This window comes from Acanthochromis polyacanthus, chromosome 6 (genome assembly GCF_021347895.1).
Source record: "Acanthochromis polyacanthus isolate Apoly-LR-REF ecotype Palm Island chromosome 6, KAUST_Apoly_ChrSc, whole genome shotgun sequence".
NCBI classification, from domain to species: domain Eukaryota; kingdom Metazoa; phylum Chordata; class Actinopteri; family Pomacentridae; genus Acanthochromis; species Acanthochromis polyacanthus.
This window is the reverse complement of record NC_067118.1, coordinates 36,930,158-36,956,086: the sequence shown is the minus strand read 5'-3', so window position 1 is coordinate 36,956,086 and position 25,929 is coordinate 36,930,158. Positions and strand designations below refer to the sequence as shown.

The 25,929-nt window shown below is 41.3% G+C and overlaps 2 protein-coding genes across 5 annotated transcripts in view; one reads left to right on the top strand and one right to left on the bottom strand.

The window, feature by feature from the left end:
• The first annotated feature begins 6,439 nt into the window (after positions 1–6,439).
• sp5l (Sp5 transcription factor-like) lies at positions 6,440–9,172 on the top strand. The gene is made up of 2 exons (XM_022208657.2): positions 6,440–6,913; positions 7,294–9,172. Exons 1-2 carry the CDS (start codon positions 6,860–6,862, stop codon positions 8,326–8,328), a joined length of 1,089 nt encoding a protein of 362 aa, XP_022064349.1. The 5' UTR covers positions 6,440–6,859; the 3' UTR covers positions 8,329–9,172.
• A 961-nt stretch (positions 9,173–10,133) lies between these two features.
• Positions 10,134–25,929, bottom strand: part of arhgef25a (Rho guanine nucleotide exchange factor (GEF) 25a) — a 42,593-nt gene continuing 26,797 nt past the window's right edge. Inside the window, exons 5-16 of one of the 4 annotated variants that reach the window (XM_022208658.2) lie at positions 23,624–23,690; positions 23,091–23,194; positions 22,794–22,863; positions 21,193–21,282; positions 20,472–20,564; positions 19,987–20,037; positions 19,799–19,876; positions 19,491–19,682; positions 19,085–19,265; positions 16,636–16,865; positions 16,271–16,405; positions 10,134–12,108 (exon numbers count right to left, since the gene is read on the bottom strand). In XM_022208658.2, the coding sequence (XP_022064350.2) occupies positions 11,983–12,108; positions 16,271–16,405; positions 16,636–16,865; positions 19,085–19,265; positions 19,491–19,682; positions 19,799–19,876; positions 19,987–20,037; positions 20,472–20,564; positions 21,193–21,282; positions 22,794–22,863; positions 23,091–23,194; positions 23,624–23,690 (1,417 nt within the window). In that variant the 3' untranslated portion in view covers positions 10,134–11,982. The remainder of the gene's footprint in view (positions 12,109–16,270; positions 16,406–16,635; positions 16,866–19,084; positions 19,266–19,490; positions 19,683–19,798; positions 19,877–19,986; positions 20,038–20,471; positions 20,565–21,192; positions 21,283–22,793; positions 22,864–23,090; positions 23,195–23,623; positions 23,691–25,929) is intronic. The other 3 variants (XM_022208659.2, XM_051949876.1, XM_051949877.1) reach the window with 3 other exon arrangements.

Genomic DNA, 25,929 nt, shown 5'->3' with positions numbered 1-25,929 from the left:
AAGGGGAAAATAACAATCCCAAAGATTTTATTTTCAAAGGCAAGCATTTGATCAGTAGTCATCAATTAAACTTACTGAGGTGCAAATTACACCACAAGGATTAGATGAAAGAGCCTCCGTGTCATTTTCTCCCCTCCTCCTCAAAGCTTGGCTTGATTCAGAGTACACACAAACAGCAGCAGGCTGATCCCTGGCATGGCGGTGACAGGGTGACACTTCCCCTCACATTACGCCGGCTGAGCTGACTGAGGGGCTTAACAGATAGTGGCATCACAGGCGTACGTTTACAAATAAATCTACTGCTCTGGCTGTGCGGCACTCCTTCGCACATGTAGCCCTTGTATCTCTGCTCCTGCTTTGCATTTCTGATTTCAGCTGGAGCCTTGCCATAAGATCTGGTTACCATACCGACGTGAGTCCCTCTTCCCAGATGGCAGGTTGGGGCTTCTTGGATAATATTTATGAAACGGGATTCATGACATTTTAGGTTTGGTTTCTTAATGCGAATGTAGGCCTTCTGCTAAAACAACAATGTAATTCTGCGCAGCTTCTTTTTCTTCTTCTCTTAAATATTACATAAAATTAAAGGGACTTTTGATGACTCTTTTCTGCTTTTGTTCATTTTTCCTCCTGGATTCAGTCCCGTCTGAGTACAGTAGTTTAGATCAGAGGCCAATATCACCGTGACAGGTGCTCTCATCTCCCACAGCTACTGAACAAAGCTATAAGATCAACTGGCAGAGGTCCCTGCATGCTCCAATACCCACGTTAACTTGATGGCTGTAAATGATATTGTCAAGTGTTCCAGCTAATTATTTACCTGCGTTCGTCTTTGTCGAAATGCGTTTGTATGCCCTTTGTGATTGATAATCCCATTGTTTCTTCTGTTTTTTTTCCCCTCTTTTGTCTCTGTGTTTGCTTTTTGATTATTCATTTTATGTGGCATTGCACAGACAGGCAATAGTAGGGAATTCCTCGTTTTAGGGAATTTACACAGCAAACCCTATGAATAAACAATTCATTTTTTTTCCTGGTAAATTAGTTATCATTAATTTTAAATGCTGTGTTGGGGAAATGAATTAACATAAAGTTATCGCGCTCAAAAAGGGTACAACAGTGGATAGCTTAAAAACCAACAGGAAATTCGCAGAGGATGTCAGACGAATAATACACGTACAGATGACATCTTTTTCCTTTTTCAAACAGCCCCTTTACGTTGACTAGAATCTATTTAAGTAGTGATGTATATAGAGAAATATGCGGAGTTGGATTCAGGCTGTCTGTTACAAGTTATAAATGCAGACGTACGAGTGAATAAAACATACATTTTATGCTATAAGTGGAAGCTATGATATCAAAAATAATACCTTCAAAAGCATGGCGGCCAAATGAAGACAGAAATGTTGTTGAAAATTGTATTAAATATTAAAAATTGCGTTAATATGGGTTGTGATTGAGAGATGCAGAAACTACATTAAAGTAACAATTCAAAAAGTTTGTTTTAGGGTCAAAGGAGTAGCTGCAAATACTTGGAAGTCTATTTTTGTATAAAAGTGGAAACAACTACATCGGTTCTACCCAAACATGTCCACACACCTTATAAAACCACAAAAATGTAACCTATTGTTTTGGTTTTATACAGATGACACAATGAGATATGTTTATTATTGAGCTTTAGAGCTGCTTGTTGGTGGATTTTTGGCCAGGATTTGCTGTTTTTCTATTTCCAGTCGTTGTGCAAAGCTAAGCGAACCAGCTGCAGCCTGTAGCTCCAAATCTACCACAGATATTTCAGAGTAGTATTGACCTTCCCACTTCACTCTCAGCGAAAAAAGAAAACAAGCTATGTAAATGACTCGATTTATTTCCCTACTGTAAAAGAGCTGATTTCCACCCTTAGTGTCACTTGTTACCTCTTGATTGACTACATGTCTTGTCATGCAACTTTGCCACAAGTCTCTTTTCCAGATCAAACGTCATATTTTATGGGCCCAAAACCTTCAAAGCGTGTCATATCCTGTCGAGATGATGAAATGATCACGAAGCACCATGAAAGTGACATTTGGCAGATGGACCGCATTCATCTTTATTACTGCAGAGTTCCTGTACTACTTTCCTTTGATAAAACATGAAACACCTCCTCTGCTCAGATTTTCAGTCTGTGACAAGTGTTTTAGTTTCTCTACAGATACCTGTAAGTGGTGAATCCTGAGAATCTGTGAAGCAGAAAATGTGCTGGTTGTTGATTCTATGTTAAAGTTTGCGACAGAAAGCTTCCAGAAAAACAAAATATGATTGTTTAGTCAAACTATAGAATGATTAAACTTCCTGACTTCAAGATTTTTGCTCATTAGTAATGCAAAGGGCATCTCGGTTCAATTTATACAACATCGCTGCAACGGTGAACAAGGTAGTGATTTCTTCAATCCATTTCTTTTACTGTATATGTACTTCACAAACCCCCTCCATCTTCCCTGGATCTCTCTCTCTCTCTCTCTCTCTCTCTCTCTCTCTCTCTCTCTCTCTCTCTCTCTCTCTCCCCTTTCGTCTTTCGTCTCTGGGAGTATGGGTGCATGTCAAGTGATTGTTGAATTGAAATATTGATGTGGAGTATCAAAGCGTGGCGTAGCACTCCTGTGTTTCCAGAACTAACCACGAAGCGCTTTGATCAGATACTCCTGTGATCTGACTTCTGAAGTTGTTAAGAGTGCTGGAAAACAAAATGCAAACAAACTTCAAGTGCTCTTGGTATTGATAAAAGTTTTCTTTGACAAGTGGAGATGCGTGCTGTCTGCCTGTGTCTGCCCAAGACTGGAGATTTTGGGGTTTCCGTACATGCTAATGGACATGAGATGAGGGAATTATTATAGTTTTCTGCTTCTCCCACACCTCGCAATGTAAACTGTGCTACGGGGAGGGAATCACTACAGAATCATGCTGTGATATCGAGGTACTCAAACACTGTAATTCTCTGATTTATGTTTTCATTTGAATTTGTAAGGATTTAGAACTTTATTTAATCAGGAAAACTAAAAAGCTAAACTGAAACAAGTGTGAAAGACAACACTCCTTTGTACAATGCAAGTTACTGTGCTTACAGATGAAAGTAAAAGATTCATTTGCATTAGTTTTGGCAGGATATAAGTACTCTTCCACACCTAAACATATGTATTAAATGACTAAATAGTTTAATGAGCGGAGGTAATCCTCTAGAACTGTGATTAGAAACAGATGAAAATCAGTTTTACTGACTACAAAAAGCCATTTTGATGTGCAGAAAGATATTAAGAGCAGAAATAACTTTGAAGTTGGATAAGAGAAGAACACCAGTTCCAACTCTTGACTGGGTAAGAGGGAAAGAACTCAAATATTCTAAGTGGGCTTTTAAGGTTTCAGGCAACGCAGCATTTGCAGATGAAGCGGTGCATGTATCTGCGCCGTCACTGAAGTCGAGAACTGAAACATGATATCATGATGAAATTAAATTTGCAGTTTCTCAGAGGAAAGTATGTCTCTTTATCTGCAGAGGTGAACCTTAAAAACACGCCTCTGAGTATAAACATCAATCTTGATTTAATATCTCCCTCTGCGCCTCCCGCACAAGCTCAAACAGTCGCACATTTCTAACTCAGTGGGAAATACAGACTCCTGAATGAAGTATCAAATTGTTGCACTGTAAAGTCCAGCTGCTGCCGTTGCTCCTCACCCCAAAGAAACTGGCTGTCATGGTAATTATGGCCCATCTTGTGGAGCCTCGGCGTGCTGAATGGTTAAAGAGTGGAGCACTACAGTTAGCAGCAGGCTTTTACATGCTGTCTGTCTCATCCATTAGACCACATTTATCACATGAGGGCCATTGAGTCAGCACAGTGCTGTAAAATTGGCTTTTTGACATGGCCACCAGCACAAAGGCTGCTCTCCTCTTGTGGCTGCCCTTTTCGAGTGCAGATGGTCAAGACAGCTGGGACAATTTAGTGATCTGAGGCTTTTAAACTGCCCCCCAGGCATGATAAAAAAAAAAAAAACAGCTTGAGTGCCCTCTTGCATATTCTACGCTCTGAGTTTAAGAGTAAGATTATGTCTGCAGCGAAAACAACACCATTTGTGTTCTACAGTAGGTGGGAGAACTTCTCACAGATCACACGAAGGCCTGCAGAGTTTTACTTCATCTTGTTGTTTTCGGCTTTGTGCATGAGAACGTCTGCATCATCTTGTTGGGATTTCAGTCCGTGTCAGTTTTGAAGTTGCTGGTAGCCACCCAGTCAGAGCGGTCCAATGACGGAGAGGGCCTGATTACCAGCAATCTCACCAGCTGTTTAATGAACGCAGGGACCTCTTTCTCTGGAAATTAGTTTTCCCTTGAATACTGTGGAAGCCGTATCCAGGTCTATTTAAATGAGGTAACATGGGGAAGGTAAGCACCACCACATGAGCATTGTTTTCACAGTTCAAAGTGAGGAGAGAGTACTTTGCACTTCAAAGACACTCATCTGGGAGGCAGTACAGTGGGGGTGGGGTGGCGTGGGGGAGAGGGGACAGGAAATAAGAATCAGGGTAATTAACAACTTCTGCTCTGTAATAAACCAGAGACACAGCATACCTCTGCCTCCAAGATACACTCCTGTTTTCATGTCCTCCTCACTCTTTTCCTTTACTACTGCCTTCTTTCATCTTAAATGTTCACTTTAATTTGGAATTACTGTTTTTTTTTGTATGATTACACACACATATTTATTACCTGCGCTGGGAATTTGCATCATAGAAAATCGGTGTAGTTTTTATCTGCCGGCAGTATCGATCTGCAGATGTTAGTCTGCTTGCAGAAATACTGTAATGGCTTTGTCGACTTTGTGTTTCAAGTCAGAGGCATTAGGAAACATTTTGGCAATTAGAATTCATTAAGTGCATCTTTCCTTGTTGTGTTTCCTAAATCTGGTTTAGCTTTCGGTGAATATTTCAGTCAGAACATCATATTCGGTCGTATTTTTCTGAGAAAAAAAATAAACATAGAAACACAGATTTTGCAAAAGCCTAAAATATGCACAATATGCTGAAGTCTGCACAATGTTGTGAGTCTGAAGACATCTTGTGTTTCCAGAAGGACACAAACTGCATTGTGTCTTTTCAGCTTTTACACCAAAAGCTTTAAAAAAGGCCTTAACCAAATGGTAAAGTTAAGGGAATATCATCAGTGGCTTTCATTTGCTTTTAAAAATCTGTGTAATTGCAGGCCAAGTGGAATACAATAACCTTCACATTTCTGTTCACATTCCTCTCCAAACTGTAACTCTGTCTTTTCTTAAGCTATTTCTAATTTAACTGGATTCTCCTCGCAGTGTGTTTATTTAAGGATCACAGTCTGTGAAACAGTGAGGAGCAGATAAGTGAGGAACTAGGCATTTACATGAGAAACGGGTTCCCAGCCTGGATTTAAACTCTTAACATTGTAATGGTGAACAGACTTACAGAATGAGATTAAGCCTCAATCTGCATTTAATGGAGCAGATCTGAAGCGGCCTCTACTTGAACCCTGAAATGTGAGAATGTCACACAGGGCGGCCTATTTGACATGTCACCTACTGGGGAGAACTCAGAGTCTTTGATTGAGTTTTATCAATTAGCTTTGTGAGGGAAAATACCGGGACTTTCTTCAGGATGTGTGAGGCTCTCGGATGGAAAGACGGAGCTGCTGGATGCTGTAAGCCTGAAATAAAGTTTGTGGAGAAAACTAATGAAGCTGTTTCCAAATCTCTCTGTTCATTTATTAATTCATTCATTTTCTGTTAAAGCTTTAATGTCCAAAATCTCTTGTTTTATTAACTGATTATACTTTTATGCTGTCCTGTATGAATCCATTAGAGTTTAAGATTATTTTATGCAGCTTTTAATTTGTTATTTATCTATCCGTTGTCTGTAAATCACAATTGTATCACTGATTGTTGCCAGAAATACAAAAAAAATCCATTTATATTCTATCTTTACTTGAATTCCCACAATGGAGTTGAAACATTATGCAAATACTCCCAGAGTGAAACATATTTTTGACTTAGCTGGCTCTAGTAATCTTAGATCTTTTAACAGACTAAGCATTTTGTTCTTGTGCAAACTCTGGCCCTAAATGCAGATATTGAAAGTTGCTGAAACACATAATAGTATGAGCTCTTTGAATGTTTTATTTTATTTTTTTATTTTTTTATTTTTTTTAGGAAAAACAGTTTATTTTTAAGTAAAGAAGTAGGGAATAACACAATATATCCAGGGAAGTCCAAATAAATGCTGTATGATATTCGGAAAAGTGGATTTTATAGGAGTTTTTTTTTAATGTGATGTCTTAAGTCTCTTTTTTCCAGAACAATCCGGGGGAGGAGTCAGTTCTTGGGGTCAGCATTTGGTTGAAATTGAGTGAAATTATGAGCAGCCCACCCCTTCACCTAACAAGCCCCCCTCCTTCGCCTCTCCTCTCTATTGACTGGCTCGCCTGCATCATGCTGGAGACCCCGTTGAGAGGATCTTTTCTCTCTATAAAGAGAAGATGCAGCTCAGGCGCCTTTGAGATGATCGCGAGGATTTACTGCGCGCCTCTCAGCCACCAACTTCAGACGGCTGCCTGCGGCTGCTTCAGCGCCAAATCTTCTGGACTGGCGAGCGCATTGAAAAACATTTTACCAAGCGAACTGAGGGACATTTGAATGACGCGGGATTTCCCAGGCTACACTGCCGAGGTGTCGGAGTCTCCAAGAGCCGAATGTGAGCATATTTCCCCCCCCTCCTGCGCCTCCAGCTGTAGTTGAGACTTTGTGCGTCGTCGCCTCTTGGCGCAGTTTGCCTTGCAGGTGCGTGGAGAAGGAGCGGAGGACAGATGGCTGCGCTGACGATACAAAGGACTGACAACTTTTTGCACACCTTTTTACAGGTTTGTCCTCTAATCCGCCTTTAGATTCAAAGCGGGAGGGTTTATTTCCTGTTTTCGTGGCGCGTCCACACAACTTGTGCATGTGCGTTTTACGCGTCGAATCTGTGTGCAGATGATGCTTTAGTGGTAAAATCATTTTTGAAACATTTGCAGTTAGTTACAGAAATTACAGTAACAAACATGACTGAGAATATTATGGTGAGTGGAATTTATTGTTTCAAATTAAGAATGTATTTAAAGTCTGGATAACATTTAGGACCAATTTCTGGATATTCATGATATAAAATATTTGTGTTTATTTCTATTTAGGAAGCTTTTGAACTTTTACTTGTTATAAAGGTGCCACATGTAACCTGTCGTATGTTTGTGTCACCGCACAGGACCGGACGCCCAGCTCCTCTCCAGAAGGAGCCCCAAACGCCCTGTCCTTCCTGGCCACCACCTGTAGCCAGGCCTGGCAGGTGGGAGGCGCTATGGGTTCAGAAGGTTCCCAGTTCCCCTACGAGGGCACCGTCAGCTCCACATCTGGAATGTTTCAGCTCTGGAGCAACGATATGACGCCCAGCACGGCCCTTAGCACCCACCAGATGACCTTCACGGTGCCCAAGGTGCAGTTCCCTGGACACATGCAGTCTGGCCTGGGCCATCACCATCATCACCCTCATCACCACCACCATGAGCTGCCTCTCACCCCTCCAGCCGAACCGCCGTCATCGTACTCGTTTGAACTCTCCCCTGTTAAAGTGCTGTCCTCACAGCCACAGGCCAGCGGCCCGTACTATCCGCAGCACAACAGCGTGGGGCAAAACTTCCCCACCTTTCTCCAGAATTCCTCAGCCAGGCATCACCTATCTGGAGGCCATGTGGAGGAAGGGCAGCAGTGGTGGAGCCTACCCCAAACCAACGCCGCCCCTTCCAACCATCCCTTCTCCCTGGGCAGACAGCTGGTCTTGGGTCACCAGCCGCAGATAGCTGCCCTTCTCCAAGGAACCTCCAAGGGTCTGCTGAGCTCCACGCGCCGCTGCCGACGCTGCAAATGCCCCAACTGCCAGGCCAACGGCGGTGGGTTGGAGTTCGGGAAGAAGAGACTGCACATCTGCCACATCCCCGAGTGTGGCAAAGTGTACAAGAAGACCTCTCACCTGAAGGCACATCTACGCTGGCACGCCGGGGAGAGGCCCTTCATCTGTAACTGGCTCTTCTGTGGCAAAAGCTTCACCCGTTCAGACGAGCTACAGCGGCACCTCCGCACGCACACTGGGGAGAAGCGGTTTGGGTGCCAGCAGTGTGGCAAGAGGTTCATGAGGAGTGACCACCTCTCCAAACACGTCAAGACCCACCAGACCAGGAAGAGCCGGTCAGGGCAGCCTTCACAGAGCACGGACCCTCTGCTCACCAACATCAAGAGAGAGTAATCTCTGTGGTCCCTTCATTCAGAGATGATAATCAGCAGTGAACAGACTGTGTGACTCATTTTACTGCCATAGGTTTGCACTAGAGGGTAAGCATCAAGCTCCCCGAGTATTTTCTCTCGTCAAAGCTCTACTTTTGACTTCAAGTAGTCCCATCAAAGTATATTTACTGACCATTTTGAGTAAAATAAATGTGTGCTGTTTGAGGCAAAGCACCTTTAAAGAAAACTTGAAGCCTTTTTCAGTGATATTGTGAGAGTTCTGCTGTGTTCACTGCACCTTTCAATACACAACACGGACAAATTTCGCCTGGAACAAAACCGATTTTACACCTACTACAATTTAAGATTTATTTAAATTTCAACTGATGTGAAAGTCTAATTTTTTTAAGCTCACAATGTAAATATTTTATTCATGCGAAGGATGTGCCAGACACGAGAAAAATCCCAAAAAGTTTACCCTAATATGTTGTTCATATCATCCTGTTCAGAATAAATGTATGCCTTAGTACAGCTTAAGGTTGCTGTAGAGAGACGCTCATTTCTGCTCTCTTCAACGATATTTTCAGAGTGGATAAATGCCTGTGTTGCTGTTGATGAATAGATTTTGATTTCAGGACATGTCCTAATTTGCTTCAAGGTAGGAATCTTTTTTTTTTAATGTATACATGAGAGTCTTTGATCTACAGATTTATCCACTCTTAAGCAGCAATGTGACGCACCGCTGCTTCAGATTAGCAAACATTTTAAATTTGTAACTTCTGTGTAAATTAATTATAAATATCTTGAACAATTTTATTGGGGTTATGGCAGCATGTAAATTTGAATAAACATTGTCCTTGAAACTATTTCTCTGTTTCTAATAATGTTATTTTCCTACATCTTGGCAGCTGTTGGTGAAGTAAATAGACAGCGAGCGTAAAAAGGTTTTAACCTTCTTACCGGCTCATCCAGTGCATGCGTGAATTTGTGAGAATGCCTCAGAGCTCCCAAAGATCTAACATTTCATTTAAATGATAGTTTGATTGCTTTCAGAATACAAATGCTGCTCATTGTGCTGCTGGTGTGAGGGAGGAAGCTCCTAAAGAAGACCTAACATTGTGGGCTGTTCAAAGATTTTCACACCTCAAAGTAAATACTCATCCCATTGATGGGGCCGTTTGTCTCGCCTGCTGCAATCAAGTTCACAGTCATGTGGCTTTTAATGAGTGTTTTCTTTCTCTCAATGGAGGAGATTGAGTCAACAGATGCAACAGAGGGCAGCGGAGAGGAATTCCCTGTGAATGGGACCCCTGTTGCCGAGACCCCCTTGGTGGTGACAGGAACTCCCTTTGATTTTGCACCCTTGTGAAAGTTAATACCCCTCTACCCCCCTCCGTCCCAGGCCTCCATATATCACAGCCGTGTTACGACGGTCCTCGCTTTACTGCCTAGAATGGGGCTTTATTCAGAGGCCAGCCAACCAGATGTCTGCTCATCCAGGGGTTTCTTCTCTTTGTTTTTAATCCTGTTTGAACTTTCTCCAAATGGGATGCAAAAGTAAGAAAAATGCCACAGTGGAGTCTGAGGGCCTCCACAGCAAAAACACTATTCTGAATTCAATATTATTTCAATTAATACTTCATCACATTTAGCACCTTAAACTTAAAAAGTGCTGTACAGATATTAAAGCCACTTGAGGTAAATTTGTAATATCTGACTATCAATAAAACAGGCTTAATAGAATAAAAATCTACAGAACAAAATGCAACAATAGTGCTGTTCTGATCAAACCAATAAAGAAGGGAACTGTAAAGAAAGATAAACCACTCAGCTTCATAAAGACACTTTTTATTTGATATGATACAACTGTTTCTACTCAAACATGGCAATAACCAACCCTCTCTTGGTTTCATGTCCTTGTTTTTGGTTCTCTGTAGTGGTATTCCTTTGTGTTAACATGCAAAACTGCCTTGATCAGTAATTCCCGTGAAAACTCGTCAGTTCACATTAATACAGACGGCTTCAGTGAGATGGTTCAGCTAGTCTGATGTCCCACCTATCAGTTTACTTTGAGTAATTTATTGTTTGTTGGACCGATTACTGAGCAGCTCCAACGTGAGCACGGAAATATGAGGCCTATTGATCTTTGGTGCAGCTGTATGATCCAACTAAACTGGAAGTGGAAGCCTTGTGGGGCCCTCTACCGGCCAAAAAGAAGAACCTGACAGGCTAGCCCCCTTTATGTGCTCCCCTCTCCTCTTTTTAGGCTGTACAGTCCAAATAGAAACACATATCTATGATTGTTTTGTCGGAGCGGTGGCAAGCTGAAGGAGCATGGAACATCCGAGTGGTGAACTGCTGTTGCTTTTGGCACTGTTGAGGAAGGGGGAGCATGCAGATTTGTCAGCATCATTCTGTTTCTGCAACAACACTTTCATTTTAATCAGGCAGAACCGTAACATTTCTTGGCATACCTGGGTCACTTTTCATCCTACAAGCAGAAAATGTACGGTTGCCTTTATGGTATGCATCGTACAGTATTTAGTCCATGAGGGCGAAAGCTAACAGAGATTATAGAAATGGTGCACAGCCTTGACATGACAACAGTGGACTAATAAAACAATTCATATTAGCTGAAACCAATGCATTTTTAAGGACACAAGCAACCCACTTCGGCTTGTAAAGAAAGATCTATGTAGAGTAGCGATGTGCTAGTCAATCACCAAGGAGATGTTGCATGCAGCACTTTGGGTCAGCCCAGCAGGCCCTTTGAATGCATCTACCTCGCAACTCTTCTGGAGTTGCCCAAAGAGTGAAAAGTATTCTGAAGTGACGTCATATCCACAGAGAACCTCCAGGGGGCTCCCTCACGCCTTCCTGTCCAGATCAAAGGAGGGCCGGTCAAACAGAATAATAGAGCACACAAGGGGCTCTCGACACTGTGGCAAGAAAGAAAGTTCTTCACTTTCAGGTGAAATCTGAGTGAGCAAAGTTCTTGTGGCATGTCCACATCAAGTGTTCTGCCTTTCCCGTTCTTGTCGACACAAACGGCAACCTCTGTTGTCAGCAGGGAAATGAAAAAAAAGTATAATTGTAGCTCTATTTCTCTTCAAAATGGGGCATCAGGAAAAAAATGTATCAAGGAATTTTACCAGAGGGTACAAGAAGAGCCACTGCCACTACTTGCACGCCCGCATGCACACAGACACATCCACACATCATCTCATAAACACACATTCAGGCACACATGTAACTCCAGTGACTGCCCCAATCAGGAATGGAATCATCAAATAAATTCCCCTCGCCCTTTGAAAGAGAGAATAGTAAGGACTACTACCTCTCAAAAAAAGGTAAAAAGCAGAAATTGTCATAACAGTGAGTGTCCACGGAGTGTTTTAGAACTCTGAGCCCAGTAACGTCCCACTGGATGCTGTTCATGTACACTGAAGGTGATCAAGGCAACGTCACCTCCCGTTAAACGGCTCTCTAAAAAGGAGCAAAGTCATTTTTATCCTTACAGCCCATTATTCCTTCATATATTCCTTCACTATCCTCCAAAACTCACGACTGAACCACGTAAAGGTCCAGCCTGTCATAAACAAACCACCAGTCTCGTCTTCACAGCTGTGGCATGAGCTGCAGTCCTCCTGACCCAGGAAACACATAGTATCGGAGTTCAGAGATCATCCTCAGCTAGCTGGGCGAGGTTGCTGGGACGTCGTCCAGCTGAGGGACCAGACAACGGGGCTTGACTCCCAGCATCAGCAGCCTGACCCCGACGGCAGCCCTCTCCTGCTCTCTGCTGGACAAAAAGGGAACATTCATTACACAACTGTAAAGTGCTCTCACATAAAGCTCCCATATGGTAAAAGTCTATTTTTATTGTGTTCTGATGTCTTTAAAATTTGACGGTGTAAAATGTGTGTACTGCCATTTCTCTACGCCCTTTAACTAATCCAATCCAATCCAACTTTATTTCGAAAGCACTTTAAAAACAACACTGTTGGCCAAAGTGCTGCACACATTGAAAAAATAAAATAAATAAATAAAATACAAATAAAATAGAGCCTAGACTTGAGCCCAGCTTTAGAGGTCAGGCAAAAGTTAATTCAGTTTCTGAATCACCACAAAAATAGCCAAAATTACCACAAAAAGACAGAAAATCACCCAAAAAGAGCCAAAACTACCTCAAAAAGTACCAGAATCATCACAAAACAGGTGAAATTGCAATAAAAATTCAAATTCAGCACAAAAAAAAAAATCAACCAAATAGGGCTAAAGCTCCTTCCTGACCTCCTCAGAATCATCTGGTTCTTCATCCCCAGTGACTTTATTGATGACACCAGATCAGTTTCACATCCATCCAGGTGTCCCAGTTTGACGAGAATCCAGATTTGACCAATTCTGGATAATTTTTGAGGCATTTTGGACAAACTTTCAGGTCCTTTTGAACATTTGTTAATGACTTGGAGTCACTCTGGAAGATTTTTGTAATTTTTTGGACACATTTTTTATATATTTGGGACAATGTAGTGCTCCATGTCTACTGGTTCACAAGAAGCAATAGACATGGAGCAGCTTCCTCACAGTTCACCTGGTTAGTTTACTGTCTGGAGCTGCTTCTGCTAACTCTGAAATGTTTCACACACACACAAACAAAACACACAAAATATTTGGCTGCAGTAGTGAACACAAGAGTCTTCATGCACACCCAGCATTTCAGGAACTGAATTCTCAATTAATTTTTTGAAGGCACATTAGCCACAACAATTGAACAATCCTCAGTTTAGTATGCATGTAGCACTGCTAACGTGGCTAAAGTTAGCTTTGATGGTGTCTCCACAGGTCAGAATTACACACGTGGACAAAATTGTTGGTACCCCTCAGTTAAAGAAGGAAAACCCACAATTCTCACTGAAATCACTTGAAACTCACAAAAGTAACAATAAATAAAAATTTATTGAAAATTAAATAATCAAAAACAGCCATTACTTTTGAATTGTTGATTAACATAATTATTTTAAAAAACAAACTAATGAAACAGGCCTGGACAAAAATGATGGTACCTCTATAAAAGATTGAAAACTATTTGACCAGAGTGACATGATTAACTCAGGTGTGTCATTTAATTGACATCACAGGTGTTTCCAAACTCATAATCAGTCATCCTGCCTATTTAAAGGGAGACAAGTAGTCACCCTGCTGTTTGGTGAAAAGGTGTGTACCACACTGAACATGGACAACAGAAAGCGAAGGAGAGAATTGTCCCAGGACATCTGAAAAAAAATGATAGACAAACATCTTAAAGGTAAAGGCTATAAGACCATCTCTAAACAGCTTGAAGTTCCTGTGACAACAGTGGCTCATATTATTCAGAAGTTCAAGACCCACGGGACAGTAGCCAACCTCCCTGGACGTGGCCGCAAGAGGAAAATTGATGACAAATTGAAGAGACGGATCGTTGGAATTGTATCCAAAGAGCCCAGAGCAACCTCCAAAGAAATTAAAGGTGAACTCCAAGGCCAAGGTACATCAGTGTCAGATCGCACCATTCGTCGTTGTTTGAGCCAAAGTGGACTTCATGGGAGACGACCAAGGAGGACACCACTGCTGAAAAAAACTCAAAAAAGCGAGACTGGAATTTGCAAAAATGCATGTTGACAAGCCACAAAGCTTCTGGGAGAATGTCCTTTGGACAGATGAGACCAAACTGGAGCTTTTTGGTAAGGCACATCAACTCTATGTTCATAGACTCAAAAACCAAGCATACGAAGAAAAGAACACTGTCCCTACGGTGAAACATGGAGGAGGCTCAGTAATGTTTTGGGGCTGCTTTGCTGCATCTGGCACAGGGTGTCTTGAAAGTGTGCAAGGCACGATGAAATCTGAAGACTATCAAGGCATTCTGGAGAGAAATGTGCTGCCTAGTGTCAGAAAGCTTGGTCTCAGTCGCAGGTCATGGGTCTTCCAACAGGACAACGATCCAAAACACACAGCCAAAAACACCCAAGAATGGCTGAGAGAAAAGCGTTGGACTATTCTAAAGTGGCCTTCTATGAGCCCAGATCTGAATCCCATTGAACATATGTGGAAGGAGCTGAAACATGCCATTTGGAGAAGACACCCATCAAACCTGAGACAACTGGAGCTGTTTGCTCATGAGGAGTGGGCCAAAATACCTGTTGACAGCTGCAGAACGCTCATTGACAAATACAGAAATCGTTTAATTGCAGTGATTGCCTCAAAAGGTTGTGCAACAAAATATTAAGTTATGGGTACCATCATTTTTGTCCAGCCCTATTTCATTAGTTTGTTTTTTTAAAATAATTATGTTAATCAACAATTCAAAAGTGATGGCTGATTTTGATTATTTAATTTTCAATAAATTTTTATTTATTGTTACTTTTGTGAGTTTCAAGTGATTTCAGTGAGAATTGTGGGTTTTTCCTTCTTTAACTGAGGGGTACCAACAATTTTGTCCACGTGTGTATATGGAAAATGTAATGCTGAAGGACATTAAGAGCATTTTGAAACCAACAAAGAAGAACTGGGTAGGTTACTGTGTTTTCATGTTGCCTGTTGTGTCAGTGCAACCTAAATTCAGTCAGCGTTTACATCTTTGTTTCTCTCTTGATCTCTGTGCTCATGTGTACTGCACATGAGCACTGAATTCCCCATAAAGCCATTCTCATTTACACATTTTTCTATTATCAGATGACAGAATAATTATGAAACAGTGTCTGACACACAGACTACATGTAAACACCACTTACATCAGAGTCATTTCCAAGCTGCCGCACTGCTAAACTACTGATTTTATAACCATAGAATCATCTGACAAACTCACCAAACGCATATAAAAAACAACGGCTGTACTGTAAATTCAACGTTATTTCCATATAGTTTCTGATCACATACACGGAGAGAGTCTTCTCAAAGGAGACGTGGGCAGCAGCAACTTAGCTCCATTTTAAAGCTACAGACACTGACACACAACACTTAGAACAATTCTAAAACCAGGTGAACTAATGGAAAATCTGAAGTCACATATAGCGGAAATGTGAGATTTTTATCAACACGAGGGGCAGCATATGGTACCTTTAAAGCACCCACATATTAAGAAAGCATTTTCTTTAACATACCATGGAAAATGTGGGAAAAATCTGATTTTTTTTGTTCGACAGCATCAGTCTAAAAATACACAAATCCATTTCTGTATCCTGGTACAAGTATGGGAAACGATTATCTGCATTCGATAAGCATCTCTCGGACTTCCTAGTCTTTCTCAGCCTACGTCCTGTTTGTTATGTGCCCAGCCTATCCAGCCAGAGCAAACGGAGAGAAAGAGGTGAAGGAAAAACAACTGCTGGCCTGTAAACATGTTCCCTCCAAGGACAAGAGCCCAGCAATGATGAAGGGAGACATTGCTAATGGAGATGTAGAACAGTAACAGGATACTCTACTGTGTACTTTACAGATGCTTAGGACAGACAGCATGAATTAATAGAGAATGTTATTACATGTAAAGCACTGAGATCTTGCAGTTTCCCTCCTAACTAAATTTAATTGTAAATGCTATTGCAATCCATTTCCCTCAGAATCATCTGATTTTTATTGATTCCTTTGTCATCCAATAGGGGGAGAAATAACTCTTCTTATAACTCAACAAATACCTTCACTGTATGTGTGTCTAAATAAATGGTTACCATTTACTAAAGCTTTTCATCTTTTAATTAACATTAATGAGCACACTGGAATTATTGTTAGATGTTGAACAATGGCCTGTTATTTCCCCAGTGGCTAGCTTCCTGCGGCTTGTTTTGTCATTAATTTTCCCAATGCTGGTGCTGAATAATGACTGCCTGACAACTCAGGAGCACAATGTTCAGCTCTGTGCAAAACAGGCACATTTTAGCTGTAACACGGAGGTAGCTCTTGTGTCTAAATGCATGCGGATACACTACCTGTGCACTTTGTGTGGTTGGAGTGTACAGCCCATTTGACACAGCTTGACAGTTTGGCTGATCAGTGAAGCCCAGTTGGACATGTGATGGAGAAACAGTGTGGGAGTCAGCAGGGCATAGCTGGACCACAGTGGGCTGCAGATGCAGGTAAGAACAGATAAGTCACTCAGCACTGGGGTGCATGCACACAATACCATTTGCTGTATGCATTATTTTAGTTTTGCTACAGTCCAAAAAAAAAAAGCTTAAGACATAAGCAGGCCTAGCAGTGACTCGGGTGTCTCCTGAACAGAAATATTGTGTTTGAGTGAGCAGTTACTGTAGGATGGTGCCACTGTATGGAGGGAGAGACTGAATAAACCTACATCTCTCAGGGAGTAGGTCTCACTGGGTCCTTGGTTCTGGCCTTGGCTCGGCAGGTAGAGTGTGGGCAGGGAGGTGTTGTGGGAGTGGAGGGAGGGCAGCTTATGACGGTCAATAGAGGCCGAGGAGTGGGGTCGTAGGGCGCTGGCAGCAGACAGAGGGGGCCTCATGCTGCGCCCCAGGCTGTTGGACTTGCTCTCTCGCCGCTGGTATTCAATAGGTGACTGTAAGGCTGAAAGACAAAAGAAACAAAGACATCTTGTTAATCTGCATTCTGCATGTTTTATTCAACTTTGTAACAGGTGGATTCAGTATTTATTTGTTGAGAGACCATCCGCATTCATTAATGTAAAGTAAAACTCAAAAGACACTTTTCCATATTATTAAAACATCACTGATTTTTTTCCAAATTCTACTGGCATGTGGAATCCCTCCTCCTATTGTTGAAGCAATAAGAGTTATGTATGTGAACACTTCTAATCAACACTCCTGAGTGCAACACAGATCTCTTATCCATATACACCGGAGTGCTTCAAGCAGACCCTCCAGCACCTTTCCTCTTCATCATCTGCTTAGACTATGGAGTGAGGAATGCAATCTTGCCCTCTAATGACCTGACCCTGAAGCATCGTCAAAGTAGAAGACACCCCAAAGAAGTCCTCCCAGAAATTGCATTTGCAGACGACACTGCCCTCCTGGAAAACCCTCTCAGTGAAGCAGAAGACCTTCTGCAACGGGTAGAGTGAAAAACAAGACAGATTGGACTCTTCCTGAAGTTCATGAACCTTAACCCAGCATTGGAGGAGACATTGCATGCAGTAGATGGATCTGAAATTGAGAAAGTTGATGATTTCCTGTATCTTGGAGGCTACACCAACACAGCACATGATATAGAAACAAAAACTGGTAAAGGTTGGGAAGCAATAAACACGCTGTTAAAAATATGGGTATTTCCTATTAAAACAAAAACAAAATTAGAGTATTCAAGGCGTCAGTGGAATCCATTTTACTCCATGGATCTGACTCTTGGTCACTATCGAAGACTCTCTCAAAAAGAATTGATGGGATTTCTACCAGAATGCTACAGATGGTCCAAAACATCTCCTGGAAATCACACTTCGCCAAGAAGTCGCTATATGGTCCACATGCATGTTTGTCAACCGTCACTAGTCAACGTAGACTAGCCCTGGATGGACATGTGGTGAGACGCAACGAAGCAGCTGGTCAAGTACTATTATGGAAACCTGATACTTTTAGAAGGGCCTGCAAGAATAGTACAACATTAAGGAAGGTGCTAGAAGAAGACTCTGGTCTGGAAGGCAAAGAACCTCTGACTGCAATGCTGGACAGAGGAAGCTGGATGAAGAACTTTATTCATGTCACCGATTCCGTCAGATGCACTGGACTGACTGAAAACATCACAAAGTCATTCTATACTGTAATCCATTATCTGTTTATGCACCCACCAGCATCCACATCAACGTGCTCAGTCAGATTTTGACAAAAAATATGATTTAACACTTGCAATGTGTGATAATCCATTCATCAAATGTTTATTTACTAATTCTAAATGTTATATAGGGTGGGTTAAAGTGTTGCCTTTTTGTGTTGTTAAAACAATACAGTACAAAATACCTAAGCCTAAGACATGTTAGGAATGACAAAAATACTGATTTAAAGTAATCAAAGCATAGATATTTCAGTCAAAATTTCAAAATAAGGCGATGAAGTAATTTTTGAATACAGAAAATATACTCAAACCTGTTTTTTCTTTTGTTAATGGGTGTCGATACAAAGACTGCACAGTCAAACCAAAGATAAGTCTTGACTCACACTGACTCCACAACATAGTCAATAAATGGAAAATATGCCAAGCTGAAGCATGATTTATGGATTTGAGAGCTGTGGTGATGTCTTCACTACACTGCTACAAATATGCTCCTTCATAGAGGATCTTTGGTTTGGTCGGTGTTTCTATATGCAGTTTTGTAGGATCTAATTATTAGACAATACGAAATAATTTAAGAAACATTTGTACAAAAATGAATACAAACAAAAAACACACATAAGTACTAGTTCTCCCATATGTGGGTACTCAGATTGACCAAATTCCTCTGGCTATGCAAAGAACATTATTGCACATATGAATGGTATTGTACAGATGCTTTCATGAGAAGAAATATTCTTAGAGAAATATTAATATTACACAGATTTTATCTATGTTGCACAAAATACACAGTTTTAAATGTGCTGGTATGGCACCAGAGGTTTCACTTTATTCTCAGGAAACTTCACATCACAAATAAGACCATAGGATCCTAAATTTAGTTAATTCATAATGCCAATCATATTTCTCTACTAGAAAGCACTTTGGCTCGACAGCTGTTGTTTTAAATGTGTTGTTTGAATAACGGTGACCTCACTTGACCTCAGAGCTCAGCTGAGACTTACCATTGAGGAAGTTGCGCTGGCTTTCCAAGATCTGCACCACGTCATTGACCCAGGCTCTGCAGATCTCAGGGGAGGACGCCTGCAGCTGGAAGCGCACCACGCTCCCGTCAGGGTTGCGCGAAGTCAGAACGAAGCGTGCATCGTCTCCGTCCACGCTGGGCTCCACCCCCAGGCAGCTCACCTGGAACACAGCACATCTGACTAGCACCTGCGAGGAGGTCATCCTGCTGAAGTGCTCGTTAAATACGTGACTAACACATGCAAGCCTCTAAAAAGCCCACACCATGGAATTATGTAACATGCAGATTTAGGCAGGAGTAAATGAGGCATGGATCTGTTGTGTAATTCATAACCTGGGAGGGAAGTGAACTTTGTATTTTATGGCATTTCATTTAGCTAAAACCACCTTAATGCTGTTTTTAAAGGTGTATCCGGGGAGCGAGAAGCCTTTCTTCCTGTCGATCGGCTCACTAAAGATGACCAGCTGCTCAAAGAGGAAGACTCGTCTTTCCTTGGCGCGAGACAGAAAACTTGAGTCCTGCTCGATGACAGTGAAGGTGTCTTGCTGGAGCAGTTTGCCCTGGGCCGTGATCTTCCCCTGGTACCACATTGAATATTAACAAAACAAACAGAGGAAGTCGTTAGAGCGTGGCTTTCACAAGACGAACAGTCGGCAAAAGAAATGTTCTGATGATCTAAAATCCTGAGACGAACCTCGAAGCCTTGTAGTCGGCCCACATTCATCATATCGTTGCAACGTTTTGGCACAAAGCACATCACTTCAACTGCTTTCTGTTTGAAGGATAGAGGTGCATCTGTTTTAAAGGGCAGTGTGAGGCAACATGGTTGTGCACATGCAAAACAGCACATTAAGCCTCATAATAATCCATCAGAACACCCACCTCCAGCTCCTCTGTGTCCATCCCTGCTTTGGTGTTATACTTTAGGAAGTCCTGGTGAAATAAACACAGCATGGTCACCGGAGCATTCCAGCTTTACTGCCAGGAAAGGTGAGGACATCTGGAGGAGTATTTATGGGTGCTAAACTAACCTTTTATTCGAGTGCCAAAGGGCAAAGTTTTACATTTTGGAAAAGTTTTATACCAGGGATGTAATTTCATGATGTTCTTCAAACACTTTTACATATTATTTTTTAAATCCAATTGAAAGATTACAGCCTCGTTCTGTAATTTTCCTCTTCCTCTTTGACTTTAGCCTAAACAGACATAATGCTCTGTGTTTACGCACAGAGGGGTGTGTGAGTGTTTTCATGTGCTTGTATGTTTACGGCTTCTTCACAGACCCCGCTGTGTGTCTCACAGTCGCCCGTTGTGTGCGTTTAGGTGCTGGTGTGTGATCAACAGCACAGCGGTGCCCGGCTTTTCACCTTCAGCAATAGCTGGTACTTCATGATCCTCTGGACAGGTTTGATGAGCAGGTCGTTGAGCTGCAGCCTGTGGCCCAGCTGCTGCCGGAGCTCCTGACGGCGGAGACGAACACAACATCAGTCAGCCCGACAGCCACAGAGCGAAACACGGCAGCTGATGGCCAATATAATCCCTCTAAGACAATCAGCTACAGGGATTATACTGTACGTCTATTTGTCTTGTGTTTACTGTCAATGAAAATGAACTGATTACAGCCTGAATAATAAATGGGAGCTCCACACAGGTCCACATGGCCATGTATAATACATAGAGCAGGCACAGTGAGACATTCATGCATACTAAGTGTCTTATTAACTGCAGGCTTGATTGACAGGTGACTGCTGTTCGGACAAAACCAGCATTCTGAGGACTTCACATCTGGCAAACACCCTGACTATATGCACTCTACCAGTCAAAAGTTTGGACACACCTTCTCATTTAATGCCTTTTATTTATTTGTATTATTTTCGACACTATAGATTAATACTGAAGATTAACATTTATTAAATCATTCCATATGTATTCTTTTATAATTTTGACTTCTTCAGTATTAATCTACAATGAATAAAATAATCAAATCAAGATAATGTGTCCAAACTTTTGACTAGTAGTGTACATATCTATCTATCTATGAATAATGGCATAAGGTGAAAGAAAAGGTAGATGTTATGGGTTACTCACCTCAAAGTATGTTTCAATATACTCTGAGACAATGTGTTCCGACTTGGGCTTGTTCTGACAGTACACAACATACATGTGCAACCGCCTCTCCTGTAACACAAACGAAACAAACATTACAAAACGACACAACTTTTTTTTTTACATATTAAACTTAATAAAAAGACTTTAACAAGAGTCTCAAAGTGAGAAAAATGTCATTAATAGTATTACAAATACAGAAAATGTCCCTGAAAGTGAGCAAAAACAAGAGCGATCAATGTGCAGTGTCTCTGGTCGCTGTTTGGGATGAAAGGGAGCCGAGCAATAATGATTTGTCTCAGGGTGCGTTGCCTTTGAAGCTGACTCTGTCTGGTAGTGCCTACTCTTCTGTGACTAATTGGCAAGGGGGTGCAGATGGGGTGGTCCTGCGAGTCCTAATGGAGCTACATGTAGATGAGCATTGGGTTATGTATAATTCACCCAGGTTACCCTCAGTGTAACCAGAGCCTTTTAGAACCTGCCAATATAAGAGTGTACCTAGCAACGAGCTGCATGGCTCTGTAACCTAGAGAACAGCGAGCCACTCCGCCTGAATATGGACGTCGTGTCACAGAGAACATGCTGCTGAAACACCGTGTGTCTGTTTGTCTACCAGCATTCTGTGCAGCGCCGTGGTTGCATGTTCACGTGTTTACATGCTGCTCGTGTGTAAGTGAGCACACATGTTGCATATTGGTGACACGGCTCTTGTTAAAAGCGGATTGGGCATTCTGCTTTTCATTAGGGCCATGTTCCCAGTCTGCTTGTTTTCACAGTTTGACATCATGCTTAGATTTAGTTACAAGTTTCTTTATTCCCCCACAGGCTTTTTAAGTTGATTATCCAGTGGGCTAAGCATTATTGAATCGTTTAAAGAGCTACAGTCGGACAGAGCGAACGTAGCAAAAGAAGGACAGAGACGTTTAACTTAATCAGCTTCAAACAAGAAGCGAAGACAAGTTGGTCAAATTCCCCATCATGTCTACCTACTCTGCATGTGCCGCCACTTAACCAATATACATAAATCTAATTTTGCTCCCTGTATAAGTCCTGTGACCCTATACGGACTCCGGCTCTATTCTATTCAAAGAGCAATATACTTAACAGCGGGTCTTTGTTGCGTGCATCACTTTTGCTTCGTTCTTTATCCAAGACATGTAGGAAGAAGTAGGTCACTGTTTTGGGTGGAAAAAGGCTTTCTTATCAAAGAGCCTGAACTGAGGACTTGTTATTCATCATCTTATTCTTGTTGTGTGTTTTTTTTCCCCTGCTGCTTCCTAACTGGTCCAGCCCAGACTGTGAGATCAGCCATGTGTGTGTATGTGCGTGTGCATGCGTCCGCCACGTGCACGGTTGTAAAAACACAGTCAGACTGAGACGTATCAGTAACAGGGAAGCGGAAGGAGAGACGCTGGCAGTGGAGAGAGAAGGAAAAGAGGTACGGTATAGGATAAACAGGCGCTCTGGGTGTTTTCTTAGCTCTTTTCACCTTCAGCACAAGGAAGGGGACCCAGACACTTCCACTGTGTGTGTGTGTGTGTGTGTGTGTGTGTGTGTGTGTGTGTCACTTTAGACGTACTCACATGTTTAATGAAGAGCTGAGCCAGCCTTTCTGGCTCTTCCAAACACTTCTCCAGCTCTCCCAGGAAGTAGCTACAGAGAAGAAACAAACACACACACACACACGCTCAAACACCACCATCCACAAAACGGAAGGTCAGATTTGCCTCCTGACCTATTGTTCCTTTGTCCTGCACTCAACTACAAACACAGAGCTCTGCACATCCTTGTCTGTATCTCACTTTAAAAGCAGCTTGAACAAATGTGCAATTTTGCATTTATTCCAAACAAAACTTTTTTTTTAGAATAGAGGGACTTACTCTTTATGCCAGTCAAATATTTGGTGAATGTTCCCAAAAACAATCTTGTCTTTTCCCTTCATATCCTCCGGTACACCTTTGGAGTTCATTGTTCCCATGTAACCCTGCAACAGAAGAACAAAGCAGCTCATGTCTGTTTACACCTATCAAAGCCCACATCTGGCTCAGAATAACACCAGTAAATATAGCTAGGCTGGTATAACAAAGAGCAGCGATTGCACGTCGGCTATTATTGAACTTTTATTAACTTTCAGATGGCAAGAATTCTTCTCTGACCCAAAATATCCTCAGCTATTTGAGGCACCAGGAGATGGATAGCCCTGCAACATAATACTCTGCAAGCTAATAATTCACAAAATCTGCTTAAGGCTGGAGACGGCGGGGTGGAAGCAGACCAAAGTGTGGAGTAAAGTGGAGGAATTGTGATGATTAGGATTTAGAGCTTTCTCTGACAGACGGTGCGGATGACTAAGTTAGCCGTTTCTGTGTCGGCGCAGATTGTGTGTCCTGAGCTGTCAGACTGTGAGTTTTACCTCCACTATGAGGCCCAGGTCTGCCACATAGTGCTTTTCTGTCTCGATAAGCTCCTTCAGAACATACCTGTGAAGACAGAAATGAGGAAAGATTAGTGTTCGAGTTATGCTACCCAATTTATGCTCCACACAGCAAAGCACACAGTTCCAATTAGTATTTTACAGGTCCTGACATTTTTCATAAACGGACTCGATACCAGAGTGTAATTTCCTCTAAAGTTTCCCGGAAAAGTATTAATATAATTTGGAACAAGTTAGATGGAAAACAGAGACGGCATGCAACTGGTATGCTTTCAATTGAATAAATTCGATTAATTCATCTAGCCAGCCGAGTTTTTCAGTCAGCACACAGCAGATCAGACGGAGATAAAAAAATTTGATTACTCACCGAATTTAATTCACTTGTATTTATATAGCACCAAATCACAGGTCACTTCAGGGCACTTTACATAGTGTATGTTGGAACATTAACTAGACAACAACTGCATGATTCGTAACTTAAAAGAATATAAAAAGGTTTCTCCATGAAATATGCTTTATTTCAAACATTTGTAAGACTATTATCAGTATCCCAGTGAGACATGAAAGTATCACACTAAACCAGCAGGATCTCAAAACTGAAGCAGTTAAATGGAATTCAGTCACTATTATCCTCTGTAAAAGAGAGATACTCTTTCTAAATACAGGGAGTCATTTCAAGTAAATCCTCAAAATAAGTTGATGCTTGTCAAGTTAAATTACTACAGGGCCTGTTATCAATAATAATAACAATAATGTGGAAAAACAAGTTTAGAGTAATTTAGAAATAGTGTCATAACAAATATGTCAAGCAGAAAAGCTTTGACTCAGTTCTCAACACTCACAGCACTGTCTGCAGCACATGTAGCAGAGCACTTATCACAACTGAGGGGAAGGTGGTGCGGAGTCAGCCTGTGTCTTCACAATAAGTTGCTAACTAGTTTGTGAAATACATTGCTGGAGAGCAAAGAAATAATGGCCCAATTATTTTCCCTGTATGTAAATAATATCAGTCATCATCAAAATTGGATTATTTTCTCCCCTGGTACCTGTATCTGCCCTAAAAATCCTCTACACTTAAAAAAAAAAAAAAAAGTTTTTTTGGTAAAATTTTGGCAGCTGTGGTTGCCAGAATACTACTGTAACATTACAATAAAACATTTTCTACATTTACGGTAAAGAAATATATTGATATTGCTGATTTTAGCGTTAAAAAACATGCTTCATCCCATTTTTTTACTCTAAAAAAAGTTTTAACTTTTTAAAAATTTGAAAATTTACATAAATATTACAGTATTTTTCCATTAATAGCACAACATTTAGTGCATTTAACATTTAATATGTGTATTTTTAGCAAAAATTGTGGTTAAAGCTGTCATAAACAATAAAGCACATGTCCATCAAAAGTACATCAATTTGACGGGAAAGAAAATGTTTTTTTTGCGTGTAATAAATGCAGAAATTGCCACATTACTTGCTATAAGTATTGTAGCATGTTTCCATTATCAGTACAACAATTTGTATTTTTAACTGGGAAAAACTGTATTTTTTTTTTTTTTGAAAATTTTATTTATGCAAAGAATTTTTTCAATTTTTTTTCCCCCAACACATAAAATACACAAAAGGAAAAAAGAAAAAAGGAAAAAAAACCACAAGAGAAACAAGGGAGAGAGAAAAAAAAACACTCTACAGCCAGCGTTTGACCATTAATAAATGAAAAAATATACAATACATGTCAACACAAGATCCAAGATTGTCCAAAGTGTAAGGAAAAGGCCAGAGATTTAGCCCGGAAGGCCTAATCATGAGGGGAATGACAAAGTCTCAATAAATGGATATGTAAGAATAAACAGCACAGCCAGGCCAAAAAGGGAGCAAAGCCCTCAAGCATCAGATTGTGGTCCCACCCTCCTAATATACTCTACAAAAGGGCCCCACATCTTTTTAAATTTATCTAGGGAATTGGACATTGCAAACCGAACTTCTTCAAGGTGTAAACAGGAGACCATGTCATTCAGCCATCTTCTAAAGCAGGGAGGGGAAGGAGACTTCCATTCCCTCAAAATGACCCGCTTTGCAATAACCATGCCAAACATGAGTGCTTGTTGTAAAGCAGAAGGAAAAGTCAGAGAGACATTAGAACAGCCCAGTATTGCTAAAAGACAGTCAGGAGCCAGTTGTCTATCATAAACAGTGCTATACAATTGAAAAATGTCAAACCAAAAACATGTGAGCTTAGAGCAGGACCAGAAAAGATGTGCAAGAGTACCCTCTGCCGAATTGCATTT

Bases quoted from the DNA above. Each gene is read 5' to 3' on its own strand.
- sp5l (XM_022208657.2), top strand. From the start codon at position 6,860: ATGGCTGCGCTGACGATACAAAGGACTGACAACTTTTTGCACACCTTT. The intron at 6,914-7,293 runs GTTTGTCCTCTA...GTCACCGCACAG, and splicing joins TTTTGCACACCTTTTTACAG to GACCGGACGCCCAGCTCCTC.